Source organism: Xyrauchen texanus, chromosome 6 (genome assembly GCF_025860055.1).
Source record: "Xyrauchen texanus isolate HMW12.3.18 chromosome 6, RBS_HiC_50CHRs, whole genome shotgun sequence".
Lineage (NCBI taxonomy): Eukaryota > Metazoa > Chordata > Actinopteri > Cypriniformes > Catostomidae > Xyrauchen > Xyrauchen texanus.
In genome coordinates this window covers 33126602-33149433 of record NC_068281.1, presented here as the reverse complement: position 1 = coordinate 33149433, position 22832 = coordinate 33126602, and the positions used below count along the sequence as shown (strand labels likewise).

Sequence of the window (22832 nt, the reverse complement as noted above, 5' to 3'; positions counted from 1 at the left end):
AGTGCTCAGGCGCCTCAGCCATCTAGGGCTTCCGGTCAACTGGGAAAAGAGCAAGGCCTCCCCTGTTCAGAGCATCTCTTTTCTCGGCATGGAGTTAGAGTCTGTCTCAATGACAGCACTCTCCAAGGACGAGCACACGCAGTCGGTGCTAAGGTGCCTCGCTCTCTTCTAGCCCTGCACATCGGTTCCTCTAAAACAATTCCAGAGGCTCCTGGGGCATATGGTATCCTCGGCCTCAGTCGTGCCGCTCCGGTTGATGCATATGAGACCACTTCAGCACTGGCTTCAGATTCGAGTCCCGAGATGGGCATGGCGCCACGTCATGTACCGTGTGTTAATCACCCCTTCCTGCCATCAGACTTTCAACCCTTGGACAGTCCTCTGTTTTCTGCAGACAGGAGTCCCCCTACAGACGTGTCGTTGTCACCACAGATGCCTCTCAACTGGGTTGGGGCACCGTGTTCAATGGGCACGCAGCCGCTGGCTCCTGGAGAGGGCCCCCACTGCATTGGCACATCAACTGCCTAGAGTAGGGGAAAGCACGTCTTGATCTGTTCAGACAGCAACACGACGTTAGCATACATAAATCGCCAAGGCAGCATGCGCTCTCATAATATGTCATACATCACAACTTGCACGCCATATCCCGGGCAACCTCAACACACGCTGTCGGGACAGGTCTTGCTCAGCGGAGACTCCACCCCAGGCGGTCCAGCTGATTTGGGACTGGTTCGGCATGACGCAGATAGATCTTTTTGCCTCCCAAGACAACTCCCACTGCCCGCTCTGGTACTCCCTAATGGGGGCCCCCTTGGGACAGACGTGCAGGCTGCGCAAGTACGCATTTCCCCCAGTAAGCCTTCTTGCACTGGTGCTGTGCAAGGTCAGGGAGGACGGGGAACAAGTCACCTTTGTGGCTCCTTACTGGCCCACTCGGACTTGGTTCTCGGATCTAACGCTCCTAGCGACAGCACCTCCCTGGAAAAATCCCCTGAAGATGGACCTGCTTTCTTAGGGACGGGGCACCCTCTGGCATCTGTGCCCAGACCTCTGAAACCTCTATGTCTGGCCCTTGGACAGGACGCGGAAGATCTGAGTGACCTACAACCTGCAGTTGTTCACACGATCAACCAAGTCAGAGCTCCCTCTACCAGGCAGCTTATTTGCAAATTGGTGTTCTTCCCGGTCTGAAGACCTGTAGAGATGCACAGTTTGGTCAGTGCTTTCATTACTGCAAGAGAGGTTGGAGGGGAGGCTGTCTCCCTCCACCTTGAAGGTGTATGAAGCCACTATTTCGGCCCACCACAACGCAGTGGACAGTAAGTCCTTGGGTAGGCACAACCTGATTATCAGGTTCCTTAAGGCTGGGAAACACCCAATTCCTTTGCGAGATTCTATAATGTCTATTAGGTTGAGTCGGTCTCGTCCCGTGTTTTATCAGGTCCGAGCCGGTAGAACTCGGTAACGCGAAACAACTGACGAATTCAGTAGAGGAATTTGCGGCCAGACCCACTATGAGTTTCAAGTGCTTTGTAATGGGGTAGAGCTCCACAGGCCTATTTCCCTTTTCAGGCAACTCCCTGTGATGTATTTTCCGCGGTACGATCCCCCTGTTGCCGGACTTGCGTGTCCCTTGGGCAGTCTCTCCGCTGTGTTTGTAGAGCTCCTCCCTTACTAGGCAAGACTTACCACCCCGTCACTTCCACGTATGACTTGACAACTCATGTGACATATATGCCACATGTTACCTCCCTCCACCTCCCATGATAGTCATGTCACTTGTTCCCCCCTCAGGTGTGCCGGGAACCTAAGAACTGTATATGACACATTTTTGGGGCATTGGGGAGAGTTACGTGTGGCCGATACAGTTGCTTTTAGCATGCAGAAGCTTGCTTGCACCTGTGTCAGCAGTTCATGTAACTGTTTAGTGCATGGCGTTTTAAAATGTGTCACTACAATTGATATAACGTTGAGTGAGTGACAGAAGGGGAACTTCATGGTTACTATTGTAATCTCTGTTCCCTGATGGAGGGAACGAGACATTGTTTCCCCCTTGCCATGACACTAGACCTACCACTGTAAACGACCGAACCTTACTCTCGGCTACTCAGTGCAAAAACCTGACTGACAGATGCACGTCTGCTTCCCTTTAAACCTATATGTCCGGGGGCGGGACATGCATATACTGTCAGGCAATTTCTCATTGACCTTTTCTCAAGTTCAGAGGTACGCGATGCTCTCAAGAAAGACCCTTTGCGTCACTACAATCGACACAACGTCTGGTTTCCTCCATCAGGGAATGGAGGTTACATCAGTAACCATGACGTTTCTGTAGTAAATGATTCCGGTTCCTGTAGAGAATATTTTTTCTAAATGCAGCTACCTTTTTAGCACTTGCTGTTTCAGTCATAGACATTTAAGTATATTATTAACCATTTGATGCATATAGTATTTTTTTATACTCAGAGAAAATGACATGTATTTGACCAAAATTACATTATCGTCAGCAAGCTGACTCTATTTGACTAATTATTACACAGTGCTCTGGAACACTCAATTCTGATTGGTCAGTTGTGCTATCTATCATTCTGATATCTCTGAGTAACAACCACACCTCCAAAGATTATTAAAACTCATCAGACCGATCATCCCGGTATTGCGAGCCATCTTTCCTGCTTCTGGTATAGCTGTGTAATGTCTACAAGTAAGCTAATAAAATAGTACTCCAATCGATGTTTGATCTTCATTTATTCATTTATTTGGCAATTAGTCTTGTAATAAGCTGGATAATGAGGATGTCAGACTGTCATTCTCACATTATAAACTCCAATGCAAACTGAAGGTGGATTTCAGCTGTTCAGCAATTTATTTCTTCTCACATACTTAAATAATTTCAATGCAAATCAATATTTTATGTCCATTTATTTATATATTTGGTTAGTGGTCATGTAATAAGCTGGATAATGTACAGTCAGCCAGTTATTAACGCAAAATAAACCTTTTCAGGGTGATATGAGACTTGATCACCCTGTCAGGGATTATTTTGCTATAACGACCGCTAACTGTACATTATCTTACACCTAAATGCCAAGTTGTTCAGACAACCCATCAATTTACTGATTTTGAAAATCATTGTACTGTTAGGGGTATAACAGTTATGACCCGGACCAGATATGGAGAAAGAAAACCAGGAGTCGAGAAATTCAATTAAAGAATCAAAATTTACTGAAGAATAGTTTGCAGTGAAATTGGTAGAGCCAGCGGCAAAGCCTCACGAGGAGATCGAAAGCTAACTCGTACATTACACAAAATCTTACATCAATTATACCATTTGCAAGGACGTACATTCTATTATTTAAATCCTGATTGGCTAAAAGAACATAAAGTCACAACATATAGAGAGCTATGCGGCCTATCAACATTAATCAGCGCACTTGTCGTGAGAGCCCGAGATTTACATCTGAAGTGACCTCGCAGATGATCGCGGGCGTCTTCGAGTCGGCCTGGTGTGCCTCCCTGGGTGCAAAACCTAGGTAGAAGGTCAAACGCACACACAAAACACTGACGAACAACAGTTTTTCTCTGGGCACAGGAGAGCCAGAGCACACATTATGGTCATTTAAGCCAAAACAAGAGAGATACAATTTTCACTCCTCAGGCAGAGGAGAGGGGTAGAAATAACATACCTTTCTTCCCTAAAGAAATAATAAGAGAAAATCACACTTCTACTATTCAGGTAGTATTGCATAGGACTTTAAACCATATACTTAATCATAGAAAAGTAACGATCAAACACAGAACATATGTTTAACATTCTCCCTGCCCCCTCTCATCACAGCTAAGCTTATCCCCAAAGGACCTTCAGACTACGGGCAGGACAGAGAGAGAGACTCTGGAATGTTCCTTAAAAGACACTAGTTAACATTCCAACACACATATGATTCAAAGTATGTTTCAGTTATGCATAAGAAAATAGAATTGATTATGTGATCATGCATATAGTTAATTCATCACTTTATTAAAGAAGTTAAGCAACAGAATATAGATAGATATTGATATAAAAGGATATATATATGTGTTGATATATCTGAAGAGACAAGGGATTTTTGACCCTCACCCTTCAGTCCCCCGTTTTAGACCAATGTGGGGTCCAATACCGCCACGTCTGGTCTACCAAGTGAGGTCACTACGGAAGGTGGAGTGGTAACGCATGCTTCCCTGAAGGGTCACACTTGTCTCTTCGCCTCATTGCGGACATGCTGGATACTAAAAATTCCCAGTCCCCACGCAAAGGCTCTCCCCCCTTCCACTCACAACAGGGCATTGATGTTATCCTCCTTAAGTTTCTCTTTCAAGCGTGTCGTCAGTTTTCTCAGTCGGTTCTCCTCCTCGGAAGGGTTCAAGTTACTGCAAGCAGACCTGCATACATAAGAAAAACAGAAACGAACACACATCCACACACACAGACAGAGGACACCCACTCCCCATCCACCAACCTTTTTGCATAATGAGGGTAGTATCGGGATAATTTGGGGCGTGACCAAGCCAATAGGTCACTGTCTCATTTCCGTCCAGACGATAACAACGATCATTTACCTTTTGGTACATAGTCGGAATTAAATTTAGACCCTCAGTTGAATTTAGACATGGGTATTGTACCCATGATGGACGGTTATCGATCTCCTCGCAATCCCAATGAGTTGAAAACGCATGGAATCTCCCTGTCCAAATTGAAATTTGAATCCACATCAAAAATGATAAAGCGATCAGAATTAAAAATACCAACGAGGCGGAAGTACCAATCGGATGAAAGCTCGTTTCACTTTCAGTCGTCTCTCACTACGCACTTCTTCTTGAAGAAGTAGCAGCTTCAGTATGTCGTCGGATTCAGCCATCTGTAATGATAAAACATTTGTTCTAGAATTCTAGAATTTTAACATACACGACAGACATTTAATGATCCCGAGGTAGTAAGTTGTTACACTTTTCAAGTGGTTTCACCTGTGACCAATGTCTCCATACTGTACCCAAAACCCCCCTGTCCAGTAGAACAGAGGTGTTAGTGGTCAATACCACCTGATAAGGCCCATCAAATTTCATACCTAAGGGGGAAACTATCTCCCGCTGTAACATCACATTGTCACCTATTTCAGGCAAAGCAGGCATGTCTTTTTGCTCAACATTATCTCGATCTGCTTGTCGTCTGCTAACACTAACCCGTGTGTCTCGCAGACTGTCATCCAAAGCTTTCAGATAATTTTGTAAAGCGTCTTTCAAAGGCCCGGATGGTCCCTCATGTTGCAAGGGGGCATCCCAGGGCAGCCACATGTGGTGACCTGTCATTACCTCAAAAGGGCTGAGCTGTGTAGTCTTGTTAGGGCTGGCTCTCATGCTTAACAAAATCGCTGGGACAGCCGCATGCCACCCTTTCCCCCACTCCAACAATCTCTTTCTCAATGAAGTTTTAAGCGTACGATTAGTGCGTTCAATAGATCCGCTAGATTGGGGCCTAAATGGAATGTGAAAGTGTTGCCTCACCCCCATCAACTTCATGACATTTTTCATCACCTTCCCAGTAAAATGTGTACCCTGATCTGAATCAATTTGTAAGGGCAAACCCCATCTTGGGAAAACTTCATTCAACATAATCTTGGCGGTTGCATCTGCGGTGCAGTTTCTCAGTGGAAATGCCTCAACCCATCTGGAAAACAGATCAACAATCATTAGAATGTATGTAAAACCTCCACTAGGGGGCAGTGGACCTATGAAATCAATTTGGAGGTGTGTCCACGGCCCTTGAGGTCGAGGGGCATGTCCTAAGGGAATTTTCAGCTTAGAAGAAGAATTAACCTTAAGGCATACTAGACTTCTCTTACAAAAATCATTGCAAGAAGCCCTCAGTCGTGGCCACCACCAGGTTTTGGAAATCATTGCATGTAGTTTTTCAGGACACAAGTCTCAGTCCGTGTTGCAGCCTCTCTGGAAGCTGTGTCAGCAGCTCGGTTTCCTGTGGCCTCAGGAGAATTGTCCATTGCATGTCCAGTGACTTTGATAACTGCTCCTGTTGCAGGAAGATCACAGGCATTCATAAGTTCTTTTACCTGCTGTTGATGAGAGATCGGCAGACCGGCAGTGGTTAGAAATCCTCTGCGTCTCCATACAGGGCCGAAGTCATGAACAGCACCATATGCATAACGGCTGTCAGTGTAAACATTGACTCGTTTCCCCTGGCCATACTGCAATGCTCGTGTCAATGCGACCAGCTCGGCCACTTGAGCCCCTCCTCCTGAAAGAAAACCACAGTCAACAGTTTCACCATGTTCATTTACAACAGCCCAGCCAGTGAAGCGTTTTCCCTGTTCATGAAAGCTGGAACCATCCACGAACAGCTTCATGGCATCAGAAAGTGATTCAGATTGAAGAAGGCTCTGGCTGTCCGTCTTGATCAGTCGGGCACAGTTGTGTGCAGTTCCTTCTTCTGGAAGCAAGGATGCAGGGTTGATAGCAGTTTCAATGTCAATATTTATATCCACATTTTTACTCAAGAGAGTGGCCTCCCATTTAGCTCGTCTTTGATTAGAGATAGAGCCTAAACGAGTGTTTGTTAACAGTTTCAGAATCTGGTGTCTAGTGTGCAATATCACCTTCTGATGAGTCACAATGTCCTCTGTAACCTTTACAGCCCACTCTGCACAGTCGCATATCAACAGGCACGGATGCTGTCCTGCCATTGAAACAGGAATATGAGCAGAATAATATCCTACCATCCCATAGGAGTTTCTTCCTGGAACCCTTTGACCCAGGGCTGCTGAATAGGATCGAGGGGAGGAAGCAAGAGTTTCTTTGATACTCACAAACGCCTCCTCCATCTCCTCAGTCCAGTCGATCAGCTCCGATCCAGGTTTTCCTCCTTTCAGCGCCTCTGTGAGTGGTTTAGAAAGTTCAGTGTATTCAGAAACATACTGGCGGCAATAATTCAAAAGACCCATTACTTGCCTTAGACCAGTAACCGTGTTTGGTTTTGGAAGTTCAGTGATAGCTTTAACTCGTTCAGGAGTGATGCGTCTGCCGTGCACACCCACAATTTGCCCCAAATAAGTCACTTCAGGCAGTGCTAGCTGTGCTTTCTTCAAGTTCACTTTGAATCCCCCGTTTTGGAGGGCATTCAAAACAGTCTGTACAGCAGTCAAATGTTTGAACTTGGTTGGACTAGCAATTAAAATGTCATCCACATATTGTAGGACAACAGATCCGTCATATTCAATTTGTTTTCTTACCGGATCGATGAAGGATGCTAGTACCTAATGAAACAGTGTGGGTGAGTTGCAGAAACCTTGTGGCAAACGACTCCATGTCCATTGGCGACCCCTGCTGGTGAAAGCAAATCTGCCTTGATCCTCCTTGTCTAGGGGACAAGTCCAAAAACCATTAGAAATGTCTAAAGCAGTAAAAAGACAATGTTCAGATCCTATCTCGTGTAGAATAGTTGCGGGTAGATTATCTCAGACACTGCATTCAGAGAAGTGTAATCAATAGTCAAACACCAACTCCCATCCGGCTTTTTGACAGGCCACATGGGGGAGTTAGTGGGAGATGAACAGGGAATCACAATCCCCCGTTTGCATAATTCATCTACAACAGTGTCAGCCCCCCCTCGGGCCTCATTTTTCAAAGGATATTGTCTTTTGGCTTCATGCAAAGGACCTGGGATGCTCAGTGGCTGAATCTGTGCTAAACCACAATCATATTTATCTTTTGCCCATACATCAGGAAATTTGGAAATTATAAACTTCCACTCAGAGCGAGTCTCAGCTAGACTAGCAGGTTCTGCCACTGCACATTTCTGCTCATGGTGGGGGCCACTCTGAGATAAGCGAATTTTTTCATTGCAGCCAAGCACTAGCTTATCTTGAGAAAGCAAAACATCAGCTTCGAGTTCTTTCAGAATGTCAACACCAATTAGAGTCCCTACCCAAAATTCAGTCCAATAGACTTTTTCAGAGTTAGAAATGGTTAGAGGGACAGGAACAGATTTATGATATACATTTGTGCCATTTAGGCCTTCTATGTACAAAGTTTCAGAAGTGATCTCAAGATCGAGATCTGTAATTGATACAGTCGCGCCCGTGTCAATCAAAATAAGGCATTGCCGCTCTTGTGTTTCTGTTTCAAGCAGACACTTATCAATTTTAGACTGAGAGTGAGGAGTGGGGCATTACACTGTTTCACAATAATACATTTAATTTATTCTTCAACAGTAAAAATAGTGATATTTATAATAACTGATTATATTAACTGCTTTCAAACTTTCTCATCTCACACCATTTAAAAACAAAAACTACTCTCATCAAAAAACTACTCTCATCTTACTTTCTTCTGTCCATTCAAACAACATACAAATAACCTTCTAATCTTTAATAAAACAGAACACAATGTCTTCTTCGACATTCTCTATATAATCAATACAACTTATGTTTAGCCTTCTGTTCATGCAGAGCTTTACATTTACAACACCTATCTTATTATTAATATATTATAATCCCTGTTGACAGAAACATCATTTTTAGGACCTTCCTTTTTCTCATTTCTGTTTTTTTTTTTTTTTTTTTTTTTTTTGTTTACCACTTCGACAATGTCTAGCAATGTGGCCCTCTCTGTTACAATTTCTGCATCTGGCAACAGGCTTGATACAATCTCTAGAGGTATGACCTCTCTCGTCACAATTATAGCAGGTTATGTTATTGCAGGGACTCATTTCCACTTCAACTGACAGAGCAGATACTTTACCCACATTAACATCATCATCACACTCATCATCGGCTAGCTGGAATACAAAATGAAATGTTAAGAAGATTGCTAGAGACTGATCACCTCAGACCACATTTTGACATAAATGCTCCTATACTTTTGCTGTGTTTCACGCCTGCACTTATTTAGCCCAATCTGTTGCTTTAATGCATTCTCTCACACAGGGGCCCACATCTGATCACAGCAGACCACATTCATTTTCATTGTGTTTTTTTTTTTTCAATGAAAGTGAATGGTGACTGAGACTGAACGCTCTTTGGCCTTGATCACTGATAAAGTGTCTCGGTGTTCCCTGCTATCAAAATAGAACTGCATTTGTTTTTCTGTCAGGCAAGCTGAGAGCACACACACACACTTTTTCCCAGAAAATCTTCTAAAATTTCACACTCTCATTTTCTGCCCCATTAAACCATCCCTCCTCAGATTATAGTTCACATTCAATTACGACATGTGACGTGCAATGCAATTGGTCAGGCATCATATTTTCTGTGTTAAATGACATTGTTCGATCCTTTGCCAATTTCAAGATAATTTTTGCACAATCATCATTTTTCACACACCATTCATAAGTCCACTGCGGTTCAAATTTAGAACAACATATTTACTTCCAAAGGAAGTAAGGGTCAAATTTAATTCACACATTAAATCTCTGGCCATTAGAGGTACCGGACAAGATGGTGAACACAAAAACAGCCTCGAAACCCTTACTCACACTACACAGATCACAGCCGACTTCCTGCCCAATAATTTTTGCCACTTTATCACGCTGGGCAATCAAACTAGACCATCCGTCCATCACATTTGGAATTGCCTTTTCATGGTTTAAGGGTACACCACCCAGTTTACAAATCCATGAATAGGCAAACACGGATAAATATTTGGCCCTATCAGCGTCTTTTTTGTTCTGCAGCCTAAATATAACAACACTTATCTTAAATACACCCTTGGTTTAAAATTCAATAACTTATTTGACTTCAGTTTAACGCAATACACTCAAAGATTTATTGTTTGTCCAGATAATGTGATTTCCCAAATACAATTCAATTGCTTTAAAGTGATCACTCCTTTTATAATCTAAATATTCTTACTCATCACTTTGATATAAAAGGAGTTATGATCTGACACATGTCCATTCAACAGCTGCTCCCTCTCAGTTTAGTTAATCTTACATCAGGCTTCATTCATGACATGAAAAGAACAGCCCAAGAATAAACATTGTCCAGTCCGCTAAGGGTTAACTTTTTGATTTCATGCACATTTCTTCGATTTGAGCTCGTTAGAGCAGAGCTGTTTACAGCGTGTGCCCTCCTCGTTTTGGTCAGAACTACTCAGAAAATTTTCTTTATCAGACATTTTTCTTGGTCACAGTTGAAAATCACTACCGAAAAGATTTTAGCAGCAAATATTTTACATGGATAAATTAACTATAGCTGCAAAAATACTGGATTTCTACCAATTTCACCACAAAGTATTCTTCACAAACATCCTGGTCACATATACTGATCCATACCAATTAGGGTCACAATTTATTTACTTACTTGGGACTGCTCCTGATGCATCCCTGGCAAAACAATCCCTATTGTATTTTATTTTATTTTATTTTATAACTAATATCTGAATCCTAACTGCCTGATTCACTAAGCTCGGGGTACCCCTATCTGAGGTGGAAGAGATTGAGCAGGTTTACGGTGCCACTGGACCTCCCGTCCAGGGACGCATTCTGCCGGGGTGGTGCTACACCAATGCCCACCTGAGCCCAATGCCCACCTGAGCCCCCCACAGAGCACGTATCACTTGCGCTGTTTGCTGTTTTAACCCTTAAACAGCTCTCTCAGGGACTTCTCTTCACACGCCTCGTCGGAGTGAAGCTCTCCCACTCCCCTTCAAAATCTCTTCCAGTCAGACAGCCCTAACAATTAATAAAAGCTTCCTACCTTGTTAGCTGATTTGCCAGAGATGTCACCACGGAGTGATTGCCCGCATCCTCCACTAAACTGTTAGGGGTATAACAGTTATGACCCGGACCAGATATGGAGAAAGAAAACCAGGAGTCGAGAAATTCAATTAAAGAATCAAAATTTACTGAAGAATAGTTTGCAGTGAAATTGGTAGAGCCAGCGGCAAAGCCTCACGAGGAGATCGAAAGCTAACTCGTACATTACACAAAATCTTACATCAATTATACCATTTGCAAGGACGTACATTCTATTATTTAAATCCTGATTGGCTAAAAGAACATAAAGTCACAACATATAGAGAGCTATGCGGCCTATCAACATTAATCAGCGCACTTGTCATCAGAGCCCGAGATTTACATCTGAAGTGACCTCGCAGATGATCGCGGGCGTCTTCGAGTCGGCCTGGTGTGCCTCCCTGGGTGCAAAACCTAGGTAGAAGGTCAAACGCACACACAAAACACTGACGAACAACAGTTTTTCTCTGGGCACAGGAGAGCCAGAGCACACATTATCAGGTCATTTAAGCCAAAACAAGAGAGATAAAATTTTCACTCCTCAGGCAGAGGAGAGGGGTAGAAATAACATACCTTTCTTCCCTAAAGAAATAATAAGAGAAAATCACACTTCTACTATTCAGGTAGTATTGCATAGGACTTTAAACCATATACTTAATCATAGAAAAGTAACGATCAAACACAGAACATATGTTTAACATTCTCCCTGCCCCCTCTCATCACAGCTAAGCTTATCCCCAAAGGACCTTCAGACTACGGGCAGGACAGAGAGAGAGACTCTGGAATGTTCCTTAAAAGACACTAGTTAACATTCCAACACACATATGATTCAAAGTATATTTCAGTTATGCATAAGAAAATAGAATTGATTATGTGATCATGCATATAGATAATTCATCACTTTATTAAAGAAGTTAAGCAACAGAATATAGATAGATATTGATATAAAAGGATATATATATGTATTGATATATCTGAAGAGACAAGGGATTTTTGACCCTCACCCTTCAGTACATCCAGGCTTTTGTTGCTTCTGGCCAAGCTAACACTTACCCTTACACCAAATGCTGATCCCTTTTGATGCAGAAGTGATTAGTAAAGCAGTGGCATGGAGAACCAGAGCCCTTTGTTTGAAAACCCTTCAGATAGATGTCCACCAGCTTCACAGCATGGTGTCTGGTGGAAAGGGAAATCAAATTCACTTTGAAGGCTTGTTGTGGATGTACTGTAGGGTGCAGTTCCACCATAGATAAGATAACCACAGTGGCATGACTTTTAACTAAGGCCATTCTGTCTCTCTGTCAACCATATCATGGAGCATGGCCATATAAATGCTCAAAGTCAGTGCATGTACCTGATAAGAATGTGAAAACAGATCCTGTCTTTCAGTCACTGGACTAGACATTTTGCAAAGTACTCAATCACTCCGATCCCTCACCTATTTGTTGCATGGTGGTCTTGCTTCATTCTGCAGTACGAGTTCATTCTTATCCAATACAGTGGTCTGTGCAGCTAACGGAGTGTGTAGACACTAATGGGGGTATGATAATGGCATTACATCATATTGCCCCTGGCAGAGGAATGATGTCACCCTCTCAGAGCTGCATCCCCCAAAAAGACCACTCGAATCCCCTTCCTCCAGGCATAAAGATGAAATCACCAATGACATCATCCTCTAGACACACTGTCTCGTGCCCACTGACAGTCATATTTGGCACTATGGATGGGCACAGAAAACAGAATGATGCTTACTGTAGTTCCTGCATTGTATTGTATAACTGGAACATAGAGCTTAATTTGGAAATGTTCATATTAACTACATTGTCTTATACTTTATATGTTGCATTTTGCTTGTAGTATTGCTAGTAGTATTGTTGTTATGCATGCATACACCAGTACATTTTTATGAGGTCAGATCAGAGTTAGCGCCACAGGGGGGCACCAGGGGGAGTGCCTCCTCAGCCAGGCCACTGTCAAAGTGTTGTATTTGAGCGAATTTTTATTATTTAGTTATTATCTTTTAAATGTGGTTTACTTTTTTGACAGCCTAAATATTTGATTCAATTGTACAATAAATTAAATAAAGCAAATTTATCCTTAAACTATTTGTGGTGAGTAATTGAACGTTTCAGGTGAACGGTGTCTTTCAGATGACTGCTCTCTTCTTAATTAGAAAAATGTTGTCTGCCATTTAATTCAGTCAGAGCTCAATGGCTAAAAGTATGAAATGGATATAAGAAAAGGAATTTACCTAAGATAAGGTAAAGGCAACTAAATGATGTAACTAAAAAGTGCAAGCATAAGTGGAGACATGCAATCCTCAAGACAAGAGGACAATCAGTGTGATCAGTTGTTCTAATTGTGAGTATAGAGATCATTTTCAATACTGTTACATCTTAGGGTAAAGTGGCAAATCTGTGCCTGCTTCGAAATTTCGAATGCCCCCTTGGGTAAATTATCCTGGTGCTGACTTTTTTTTATTGCAGCTTGGCATGAGAGCTGAGCATTGTTGTGTGAACTAATTTCACAGCTCTGGGAAAATGCTGCTCTAATAACCTCTGCACAGCCGGTAATTCACAGAGCTGTTGCATGCAGAGTTTTTAGAGTAATTTGTTTGTTTCATTCAGAACAATTTTCAGAAATGTCTTTTTGCCTTGAAAAGACCAATAGTGATCATGTGTACCTTATGTCCCTTGTGTAGTGTGTGCATGGCTGTTTTGATAAGTGGCATCTGTATGTATTAACTTCTTATTTTAAAATAACAAAATATATAATTTATGTGGGTTGTGCTTAAAGGGGTCATGACATGGGTTTTTTTATTGTATTATTATGTTCCCTTAGGTGCAATTATAGTATTAATATATTTTTTTTTAAGAAAAACTTTTAAAATCTAGTGATTTATGACCTTTTCCCACCCTGTTTCTCATCCTCTGATTCAAACAGTCTGTTTTGGGGCGTTTTCCATTTAAGACTTCAGTGTTAACGCCCACTGTTATGATTGGCTAACGTCAGTGCCTATGTATCAATTATTGACGCCCCCAGCCAGAACAATATGCAAGTAAACTAAGTAAAAACACTGTGATTATTCATAATGAATGAAATTGCGCTTTAAAAAGTAGTTTAAAGTTTAAAATAGATTACTTACAGTTTGCGTCGTCGTTGTTCCCAGAATAGTCGGCACGGACTTATCTTTGAGCAACAGTTTTCTGGCAAAGCCAGCATCATATTGAGATTTGTTCTCAAAACAGTCATCCTTAAATTGTACAGAACAAACGCTTAAGTTAACACTGCCGTGACTGGGACGTCCGCAAAAAATAAACTGCATCCATTTTTCCCTGATCTTTCGACAGCTTATTCAGAGGTTTCGTTTGACCACAGCCAGGAACAGCACATCTGTGTGGCATCGTAATTTTCCTGTGCACAAGTAGTCTCTGTCAGAGCTCGCTGTCCATCGACTGAACACTTGTGAGGCGCACGGCGATACGAAATGAGCGTAGTTGTCTTGCGCTTAAAGCGTAGTTATCTTGTGCTGGAGGCGGTCATATGCAAACGCTGGTACGTCACTTCTAACCGTCACGTCACTTCGAACCATGAATCCAGAACGAGCTGTATTTTGAGCTTGATTAAATAAATGATTAATTTAGAATGGGGAGGACGTCTTAAAATATTAAACTTGCAGGACGTTTTAATGATACAAAGACCTCTTATATACCAAAAGATCAAGGCAAATTTGGTTTCTCATGTCATGACCCCTTTAAAGATGAAGTGTGTAAACTTTTCGGTGTTAAAATATTTTCTCCTATTCCCGCATAACATAAAGAGACAACTGGCAAGAAGCCAAGGTTGATTTTCTCTGTAAACTTTGTGGTGCTAAAACAAATTCTGTGGTGTGAGGGGTGGGGGGTTTGATGCTAGTGGCACTAAAATTAAAGTCGTCGGGCCTCATTCATGAAACAAGAGCAGAACTCATTTTTGTGTAAATCGTTCATAAAGCCGGTTTGACATACATTTTCGGATTCATGAAAGTTTTCATATTTTCATAACGTTAGTCGGTATGAACAAAATGTACACCTGCTCCTGACCATGTGTAAATCGTGTGTAAGACATCCATACGTGTTGTGTTCTTTCAGATAAACTGACTATATTTTGATAGTTAAATAAGTAATGAAAAAAAAAGAAGAAAAAGAACGCTTAGAGACAATTATTTGCTACTTGCATCATTTTTTTTTTTAAAGTATAGTTTTTTCCAGCTCAAAAAAATTGTTTGTCAAGCAGAAGACCTTGACATGTTATGAAAGATTCAAGGAAAGGTGCAGTTTGCGTTTGATTTTCTCATAAATCGTGGAACATCATATTCAGTTGATAATGTATGGTCATTGGTAATGCCGTTAAACCCATAAATAAACACAGTGTGGGCAGGTGCGTTGGCCTACACAATACAATGGGCAAAAAAAGAAAAAGCCTGCACTCTGACCGAAACGCTGTAAGCTATACGACAAAGACCTTCTTCAGGCATTCTATCCATTTCTTTAAAGATTTTTCCAGTTGCAAGGGAAGTATCACTGTGCATTCTTTGTTTGCCTCGAGAAGTTTCCCCAATGATGCTGGCGATGCGCTGAACTAAACCAGAGATGGTTAATGATGGTGGACATCCAAACTGAACAAAAGCTTCATGTCAAACCATTTTTATTTACCTCTTGGACTTTTTAATTCACAAAAGAACCACTGATGACAGAAAAAGCATGCGATGAATGTAAGTTCCTCTTACTTTTTAGAACAAACATGCAAGTTTTTATTAAACAATATTCTTCTCATCACAATTGTACAGAGCGGTTATCTGAGTTACCATAGACTTTGTCAGTTCGAACCAGTCTGGTCATTCTCTGTTGACCTCTCTCAATCAACAAGGCATTTCCATCCACAGAACTGCCACTCAATGGATGTTTTTTGTTTTTGGCAGCATTCTGAGTAAATTCTAGATACTTTTGTTTATAAAAATCCCAGGAGATCAGCTGTTACAGAATTACCCAATCCAGCCGTCTGGCACCAACAATCATGCCTGCCTGCCTGCCTGCCTGCCAGCCAGCCAGCCAGCCATCCATTCACCCATCCATCCATCCATCCATCTATCCATCTATCATCTTATTGTTCACATAGATGTTAAAAGCTTCCTATTCTCATTTACAAGCAATTCTGAAACGTTCCTTATATGGCATTTTCATGGGGATATTATATTTTTGATTTACCGTGCACACACGCTGTATTTGCGAATATTTGGAATTTATTAACATATACACGTTTTACTAACAAATATGGGGAATACGAAACATGAATCTGGCAGAAAGTTTTCAGGAAGCTGCATTTTACATGAAAATTACTCACAATTCCTTCGTATACTGTATTTACGAAACTTTCGTGAATGAGGCCCTTTACCTTTTTCTACGGGATTGTATATACAGCTTTGCTATAAGCAATTACAATTTTTATTATATAGAAAATTTAATTAAATATTATGCCAAAAAAATAACCTCATATCCAGATCCTCGTAATTTAAGTATGTAAGGTATGTGAGGCTACAAACAGCAGACTTTGAAACTCGGTTGTTTCAATGGTGACTTAATCACAAAATCGTTCTGAAATTTTTTTTTCCTCCTTTTACACTCAGGTGGATGGAATTATCCTGACCTATACTGTCATACAAACAGAGGTCCAGTGGTCATTAAAATACTTTCTTGAGATACAGTAGATGCATTAGCTGTATACTATGTCATAGATCCCTAGGTAAAAATATGTGCTGTTCATTCACACAAGGTTGTTAAACAGTTGTCCCATGCACCATGATAAATTCAGCCCAGTCCGGTCCCAAATGGCACATTTAATGTGGACTTGAAATCACTTGGCCTTGACTCGTGTCTGTGAAGTCCACGAAACCATAGGTTCCAGTTGCCATTTTATGATTCAAAAGTGTGCTCACATGTGCCCCCTTTGCAGTTCAACAAGTACAATTTAACCATTAGGAACAATGTTTTTGGAATACATAGCACTTCACAGAGTTCACAGTTCTCTGCAAAATCTGAAAGCTTCTCAACTCCTGTAGTATTATGGGATATTAAAGTGTCCAGTGGATGTACTGTTCAGAATCTCAGCAGATGTGGTAGGTCATCCAGGTATTGTTCGCTTACTTTTCTTGAAAACTAAGGAGTTCGGACATTCTACTCATTTGACTTACTGCTTTTGGCATAGTATGTTTTAGGAAAGTAGGCACATTGGGATGCGGGGACGGTCTACTTTATTTCCAAGAAATAATTGATTCCACATGATGACCCTTTGAAGACTGAGCTATGTAATTTGCAAATGTTTGTCCGGCTAAAGTGATGATTGATTAAATTAACATCTTGTCTCATCTTTGTTATAGCATGGATGCATGGGGACCCAAGGAAAGTCATTTACCCTACAGACAGCACGGGTCAGTTCTGCGGGCAGAAGGGCACACCCAATGCGTAAGTGCCAGAAACTTCACCCTCCAATTGTATGCTTGGTTGGGAGGAACCAAGAAACACCTCAGCCAAAAAAAAAAAACGCTCTGCTACTGTCGTAACCTCAGTTCCCTGATGGAGGGAACGAGACATTGTGTAGATGTAGTGACATTAAGGGTTGATCTTGAGAGCCCCAAAACACCTCATATCTTTGAAAAAAAGGCCAATGAGAATTGGCGATTGGAATATGCATGCCACTCCCTTGGACATACGGATATAAAAGGGAACTGGAATGCAGAGTTCGTTCAGGTTTTGTGCTGAGGAGACGAGACAAGGTTCCGGACATTCCAGCGGGTAGTACAGCCAGTGGAAAAGGGAACAGAGTTTATGACAGTAACCCAGACATTCCCCTTCTGTCACTCACTCGATATTGTGTCAATGTAGTGACACTAGGGGTCCCTATATGAAATGTCATAATGGCTGAACTGTTACGTGAACTGCTGGTGCAAGTGTAAGCGGGCTACTGCGAGCGTCAGAACAGATGCACTCGGACTGCACGTAGCCTCCCCAGACCCAGGAGGTTACCAGGGTAACCGACACCTGTGGAGCACTTACCCCAGTACAGGGTACATTAGCACACATACTGGGTCCGACTACGAATTCCTCCGCTGAATTCGTGAGCCAGGGGGCTAGGAGTAAGAACATCCAGGGTTCACGGTTCGTGAACTTGCATGGGAGAAAAGAGTACTCCCTTATCTCCCCTCCTGGAGGGGAAAGGCGCTATATGCAAACGGTACACCCGGCCAGCTGCCCAGCATTACGAATCTTACCTGTTTGTACCTGAAAAAACACGGGACGAAACCGGCTCAACCCGGAGATTATAGAATCTTGCAAAGGTATTGGGTGTTGCCCAGCCCGCTGCTCTGCAGATGTCTACTAGAGAGGTACCATTGGCCAGTGCCCACAGGAATGCCACACTCCTTGTAGAGTGTGCTCGAACCCACAATGCAATGGTGTCCACGAGTGGGCAAGCCTCTGTTTGGAAACAACATTCCCTTTCTGGTGTCCACCAAAGCAGAGGAGGGTTCAGCCTTCTGGCGCCTCTCAGGAACCTGATGATCAGGTCATTTGCTACGGGAAGAATACCACTTATTGAACACACGCCACTTCAGGGAATACAGCTGTCTTGTGGAAGTAGCCCTGGCCTGAGTGATCGTGTTAACCACTGTGGGCGGTAGACAACTTAGGTCTTCCGCGTCCCATCCAGGGACCAGATGTGGAGGTTCCAGAGGTCTGGGTGTGGGTGCCAGATGGTGCCCCATCCCTGAGAAAGAAGGTCCTTCCTCAGGGGAATTTGCAGGGAGGTGCTGTCACAAGCAGTGTGAGGTCTGAGAAACAAGTCTGGGTGGGCCAAGAGGAAATATTACTCTTTAGAGGAGAAGTACACTCTTTTAGCCCTGTTGAAGCACCCAGGGGCATACTGTGCACTGAGCGCTGCAAACGTTTCTTGAAGAGGTGAATGGAACCACAGTGGAATTCAGCTCGCTAATACACAACCACTCGGCTCCGAAGAAAAAATCTGAATGAACTCTGCATCCCAGCTCCCTTGTATGTCTGGGGGAGTGGCATGCAAATTCCAGTTGCCAATTCTCATTGGCCTTTTCTCAAAGATATGATGTGATTTGGGGCTGCCAAGAGCGACCCCTAGTGTCACTACATCAACACAACATCGAGTGAGTGACAGAAGGAGAACAGATTTTACCCCCCCTACCAGTACATTAATTTATTTTACAGTACTTAATTCTACCTCTCATTCATATCTTTCTTTTCATTTACCTAAATAAAGTGTGTGTGTGTGTGTGTGTGTGTGTGTGTGTGTGTGTGTGTGTGTGTGTGTGTGTGTGTGTGTGTGTGTGTGTGTGTGTGTGATTTTACAGGTGAAACTCGAAAAATTAGAATATCGTGCAAAAGTTTATTAATTTCAGTAATTCAACTTAAAAGGTGAAACTAATATATTATATAGACTCATTACAAGCAAAGTAAGATATTTCAAGCCTTTATTTGATATAATTCTGATGATTATGGCTTACAGCTTATGAAAACCCCAAATTCTGAATCTCAGAAAATTAGAATATTACATGAAATCAATAAAAAAAAGGATTTTAAATACAGAAATGTCGGCCCTCTGAAAAGTATAATCATGCATATGTACTCAGTACTTGGTTTGGGCCCCTTTTGCATTAATTACTGCCTCGATGCGGCGTGGCATGGATGCTATCAGCCTGTGGCACTGCTGAGGTGTTATGGAAGACCAAGATGCTTCAATAGCGGCCTTCAGCTCTTTTGCATTGTTTGGTCTCATGTCTCTCATCTTTCTCTTGGCAATGCCCCATAGATTCTCTATGGGGTTCAGGTCAGGCGAGTTTGCTGGCCAATCAAGCACAGTAATACCATGGTCATTGAACCAGGTTTTGGTACTTTTGGCAGTGTGGGCAGGTGCCAAGTCCTGCTGGAAAATGAAGTCAGCATCTCCATAAAGCTTGTCTGCTGAAGGAAGCATGAAGTGCTCTAAAATGTCCCGGTAGACGGCTGCGTTGACTCTGGACTTAATAAAGCACAGTGGACCAACACCAGCCGATGACATGGCTCCCCAAACCAACACAGACTGTGGAAACTTCACACTGGACTTCAAGCATCTTGGATTGTGTGCCTCTCCATTCTTCCTCCAGACTCTGGGACCTTGGTTTCCAAATGAGATGCAAAATTTGCTCTCATCAGAAAAGAGGACTTTGGACCACTGAGCAACAGACCAGTTCTTTTTTTCTTTAGCCCAGGTAAGACGTTTGACATTTGAAGCCCATGTCCAGGACCCGTCTGTGTGTGGTGGTTCTTGATGCAGTAACTCCAGCCTCAGTCCACTCCTTGTGAAGCTCCCCCACACATTTGAATGGCCTTTTCCTGACAATCCTCTCCAGGCTACGGTCATCCCTGCTGCTTGTGCACCTTTTTCCTTCCACACTTTTCCCTTCCACTTAACTTTCTATTAATTTGCTTTGATACAGTACTTTGAGAACATCCAACTTCTTTTGCAATTACCTTTTGAGGCTTTCCCTCCTTGTGGAGGGTGTCAATGATGGTTTTCTGCACAACTGTCAGGTCAGCAGTCTTCCCCATGATTGTGAATTCAACTGAACCAGACTGAGAGACCATTTAAAGGCTCAGGAACCCTTTGCAGGTGTTTAGCTGATTAGAGTGTGACACTTTGAGCCTACAATACTGAACCTTTTCACAATATTCTAATTTTCTGAGATTCTGAATTTGGGGTTTTCATAAGCTGTAAGCCATAATCATCAAAATTATATCAAATAAAGGCTTGAAATATCTTACTTTGCTTGTAATGAGTCTATATAATATATTAGTTTCACCTTTTAAGTTGAATTACTGAAATTAATGAACTTTTGCACGATATTCTAATTTTTCGAGTTTCACCTGTGTGTGTGTGTGTGTATATATATATATATATATATATATATATATATATATATATATATATATATATATATATATTATGGCTTTCAAAAACCTACATCACATGCTTTTGTGCTGCATTCCCTTTTGTGAAGTTTTGTTCTGAGTGGCCTTGGGGAAAATAAAGAGTTGTTCAATAGCAGAGCTGGAACACGTTGATAAGTGTTTTTTATGCATGGTCAAGGAGGAAGAGATGTTTACTGTGTGGTGGATTGGAAGCTTTTAGATCTGTGCAGTTTATAATTAGGAGATTGTTTTAGGGGATTACGGAAGGGGCCTTTAATGCTGTCTCCTGACCAGACATAATCACTGAAGCTGAGGTTTTATTACTATCATTAAAAGGTATGTGTGTTTTCGCTTTGCTAATAATTTCTATCAGCATTTAATTTAAACAGCAGATCAGAGAATGCTGATTATACGGTGTTAAATTAGGGTTATATGTCTTGTTTTACAAAGTTACACTGAAAAGAGTTTTATTACATCATGGTAAACATTGCAACTGAATGTTCTGAGAGGAAAGCCTCTGAAAACCTACATTTTCACCCCCTTGTAAGCTGAATGAGTCAAACTGAATAGCTCCACTGACACCTACTGGCAAAATATTTAAACATTATCCTCCTGTGAACATTGACTTTTCAAGAAGACTGGGTATCTGTGTGGTTCACACTTTGATTCAAATTTTTATATTTATCTCCATAGAAAGAAAGCCATATTATTCTACTTCAACATACTGAAATGTGCCAGTCCTGCTGTGATGATAAACCTCCAGTGCCCAACTACTCAGGTAATTCAGCTGTTTCAGGACAGATTTATGAGGATCATTAACTGATGGATTGCAAATACTTTGCATCGCTTATTTTGCCCCTGCTGAAAAGTTGTGTTTCCTTAACAACTGAGCAAAGACCCTAAACTGTTGTCCTGTTTTCTCCACCATCTCTAGATGTGTGTTGTCAAGTGTCCAGATCGATTTGCCACTTACACAGACATGCAGCTGATTTATAGATTCAACAGGAGCCACTGGGAGTACTATAAGCAGTTCTGCAAACCAGGCTTCAATAACCCAAAAAAGGTAAATCTAAAAGGCATACTAACGAATAATTGCAGAACTCAATAAATGCACAGTGCCAATTTAATTTAAAGAACTGAAACACTAACTTTAGAGAACTTGTTTATTAGTTACCCTCTTCTGTTTTCAGAATAAACTTTAAAGAACATTTTTGTTCAGCCTAAAACACTCTTTACAAGTTTTGCAAATGTAATAGTTGTTTTGATCATACCTATAGGAAAGGATATCTCAATCGTTTCTCCTACACAGCAATGACACTGCACTGGTGTTACCTTTGTCATATTGTAATGTTCATTCCCATATGTATAGCTATACATATATTATATGGAATTAAAGATGCACTATAATAAGTTTCACATCAAGGGCAAGGAGGCGACGGGATCCGGCTGAACAGCAACGTAAACTTTAATGACAGAACATAACTCACACATAACATAAAATTGCTTTGCAGCAAACAAAACAAAGACACACACACTGGCGTCCCAGCCCATCCCTCCCACTGATTAGTCAACTCAGTGCCAGGCGTACATCATCACAGCTGGCCACAACCTCCTTCTCGTCACACTCCTCCACCTCCAGATTCAGGCCAGGGAATCCTCCTTCCTTGAAGGGAGGTGTTGCCCTTTCTGCAGCCTTCCCTGCCTCCCGGGAAACTAAGAGAGGGACGAGGGGAGGGCGAGGAGAGAGAGAAAGAGCAAGCGGGAGAGACAGAATGAGAGAGAGGAGGGAGAGAGAATAACCTGCTTGCTGGTCCCCGGACACTCCATCGCCTGGTCCTCAGCCACTCCTCTGCCCTCTGGCGGACAACAGCCGCTCCTCCCCAGGTGGATGACGGCGAGTCCTCCGACCCCTGGCATATGGAACAGCTCCTTCCCTTCCTGCCAGATAGCAGCGGTTCTTCCAATTCCCGGTGGCTGGCAGCTACGCCTCCGTGCCCTGTTGGATGGCCGCGGTTACTCCCCTAGTGGATGGCAGTGGCGAG

General features: G+C 42.2%; 1 protein-coding gene across 1 annotated transcript in view; it reads left to right on the top strand.

Moving 5' to 3' along the window:
• Positions 1 to 22832, top strand: part of LOC127644740 (choline transporter-like protein 5-A) — a 146909-nt gene that overhangs the window by 108501 nt on the left and 15576 nt on the right. Inside the window, exons 4-6 of the mRNA XM_052128080.1 lie at positions 17196 to 17280; positions 21484 to 21568; positions 21725 to 21853. Coding sequence (XP_051984040.1) covers positions 17196 to 17280; positions 21484 to 21568; positions 21725 to 21853 — 299 coding nt within the window. The remainder of the gene's footprint in view (positions 1 to 17195; positions 17281 to 21483; positions 21569 to 21724; positions 21854 to 22832) is intronic.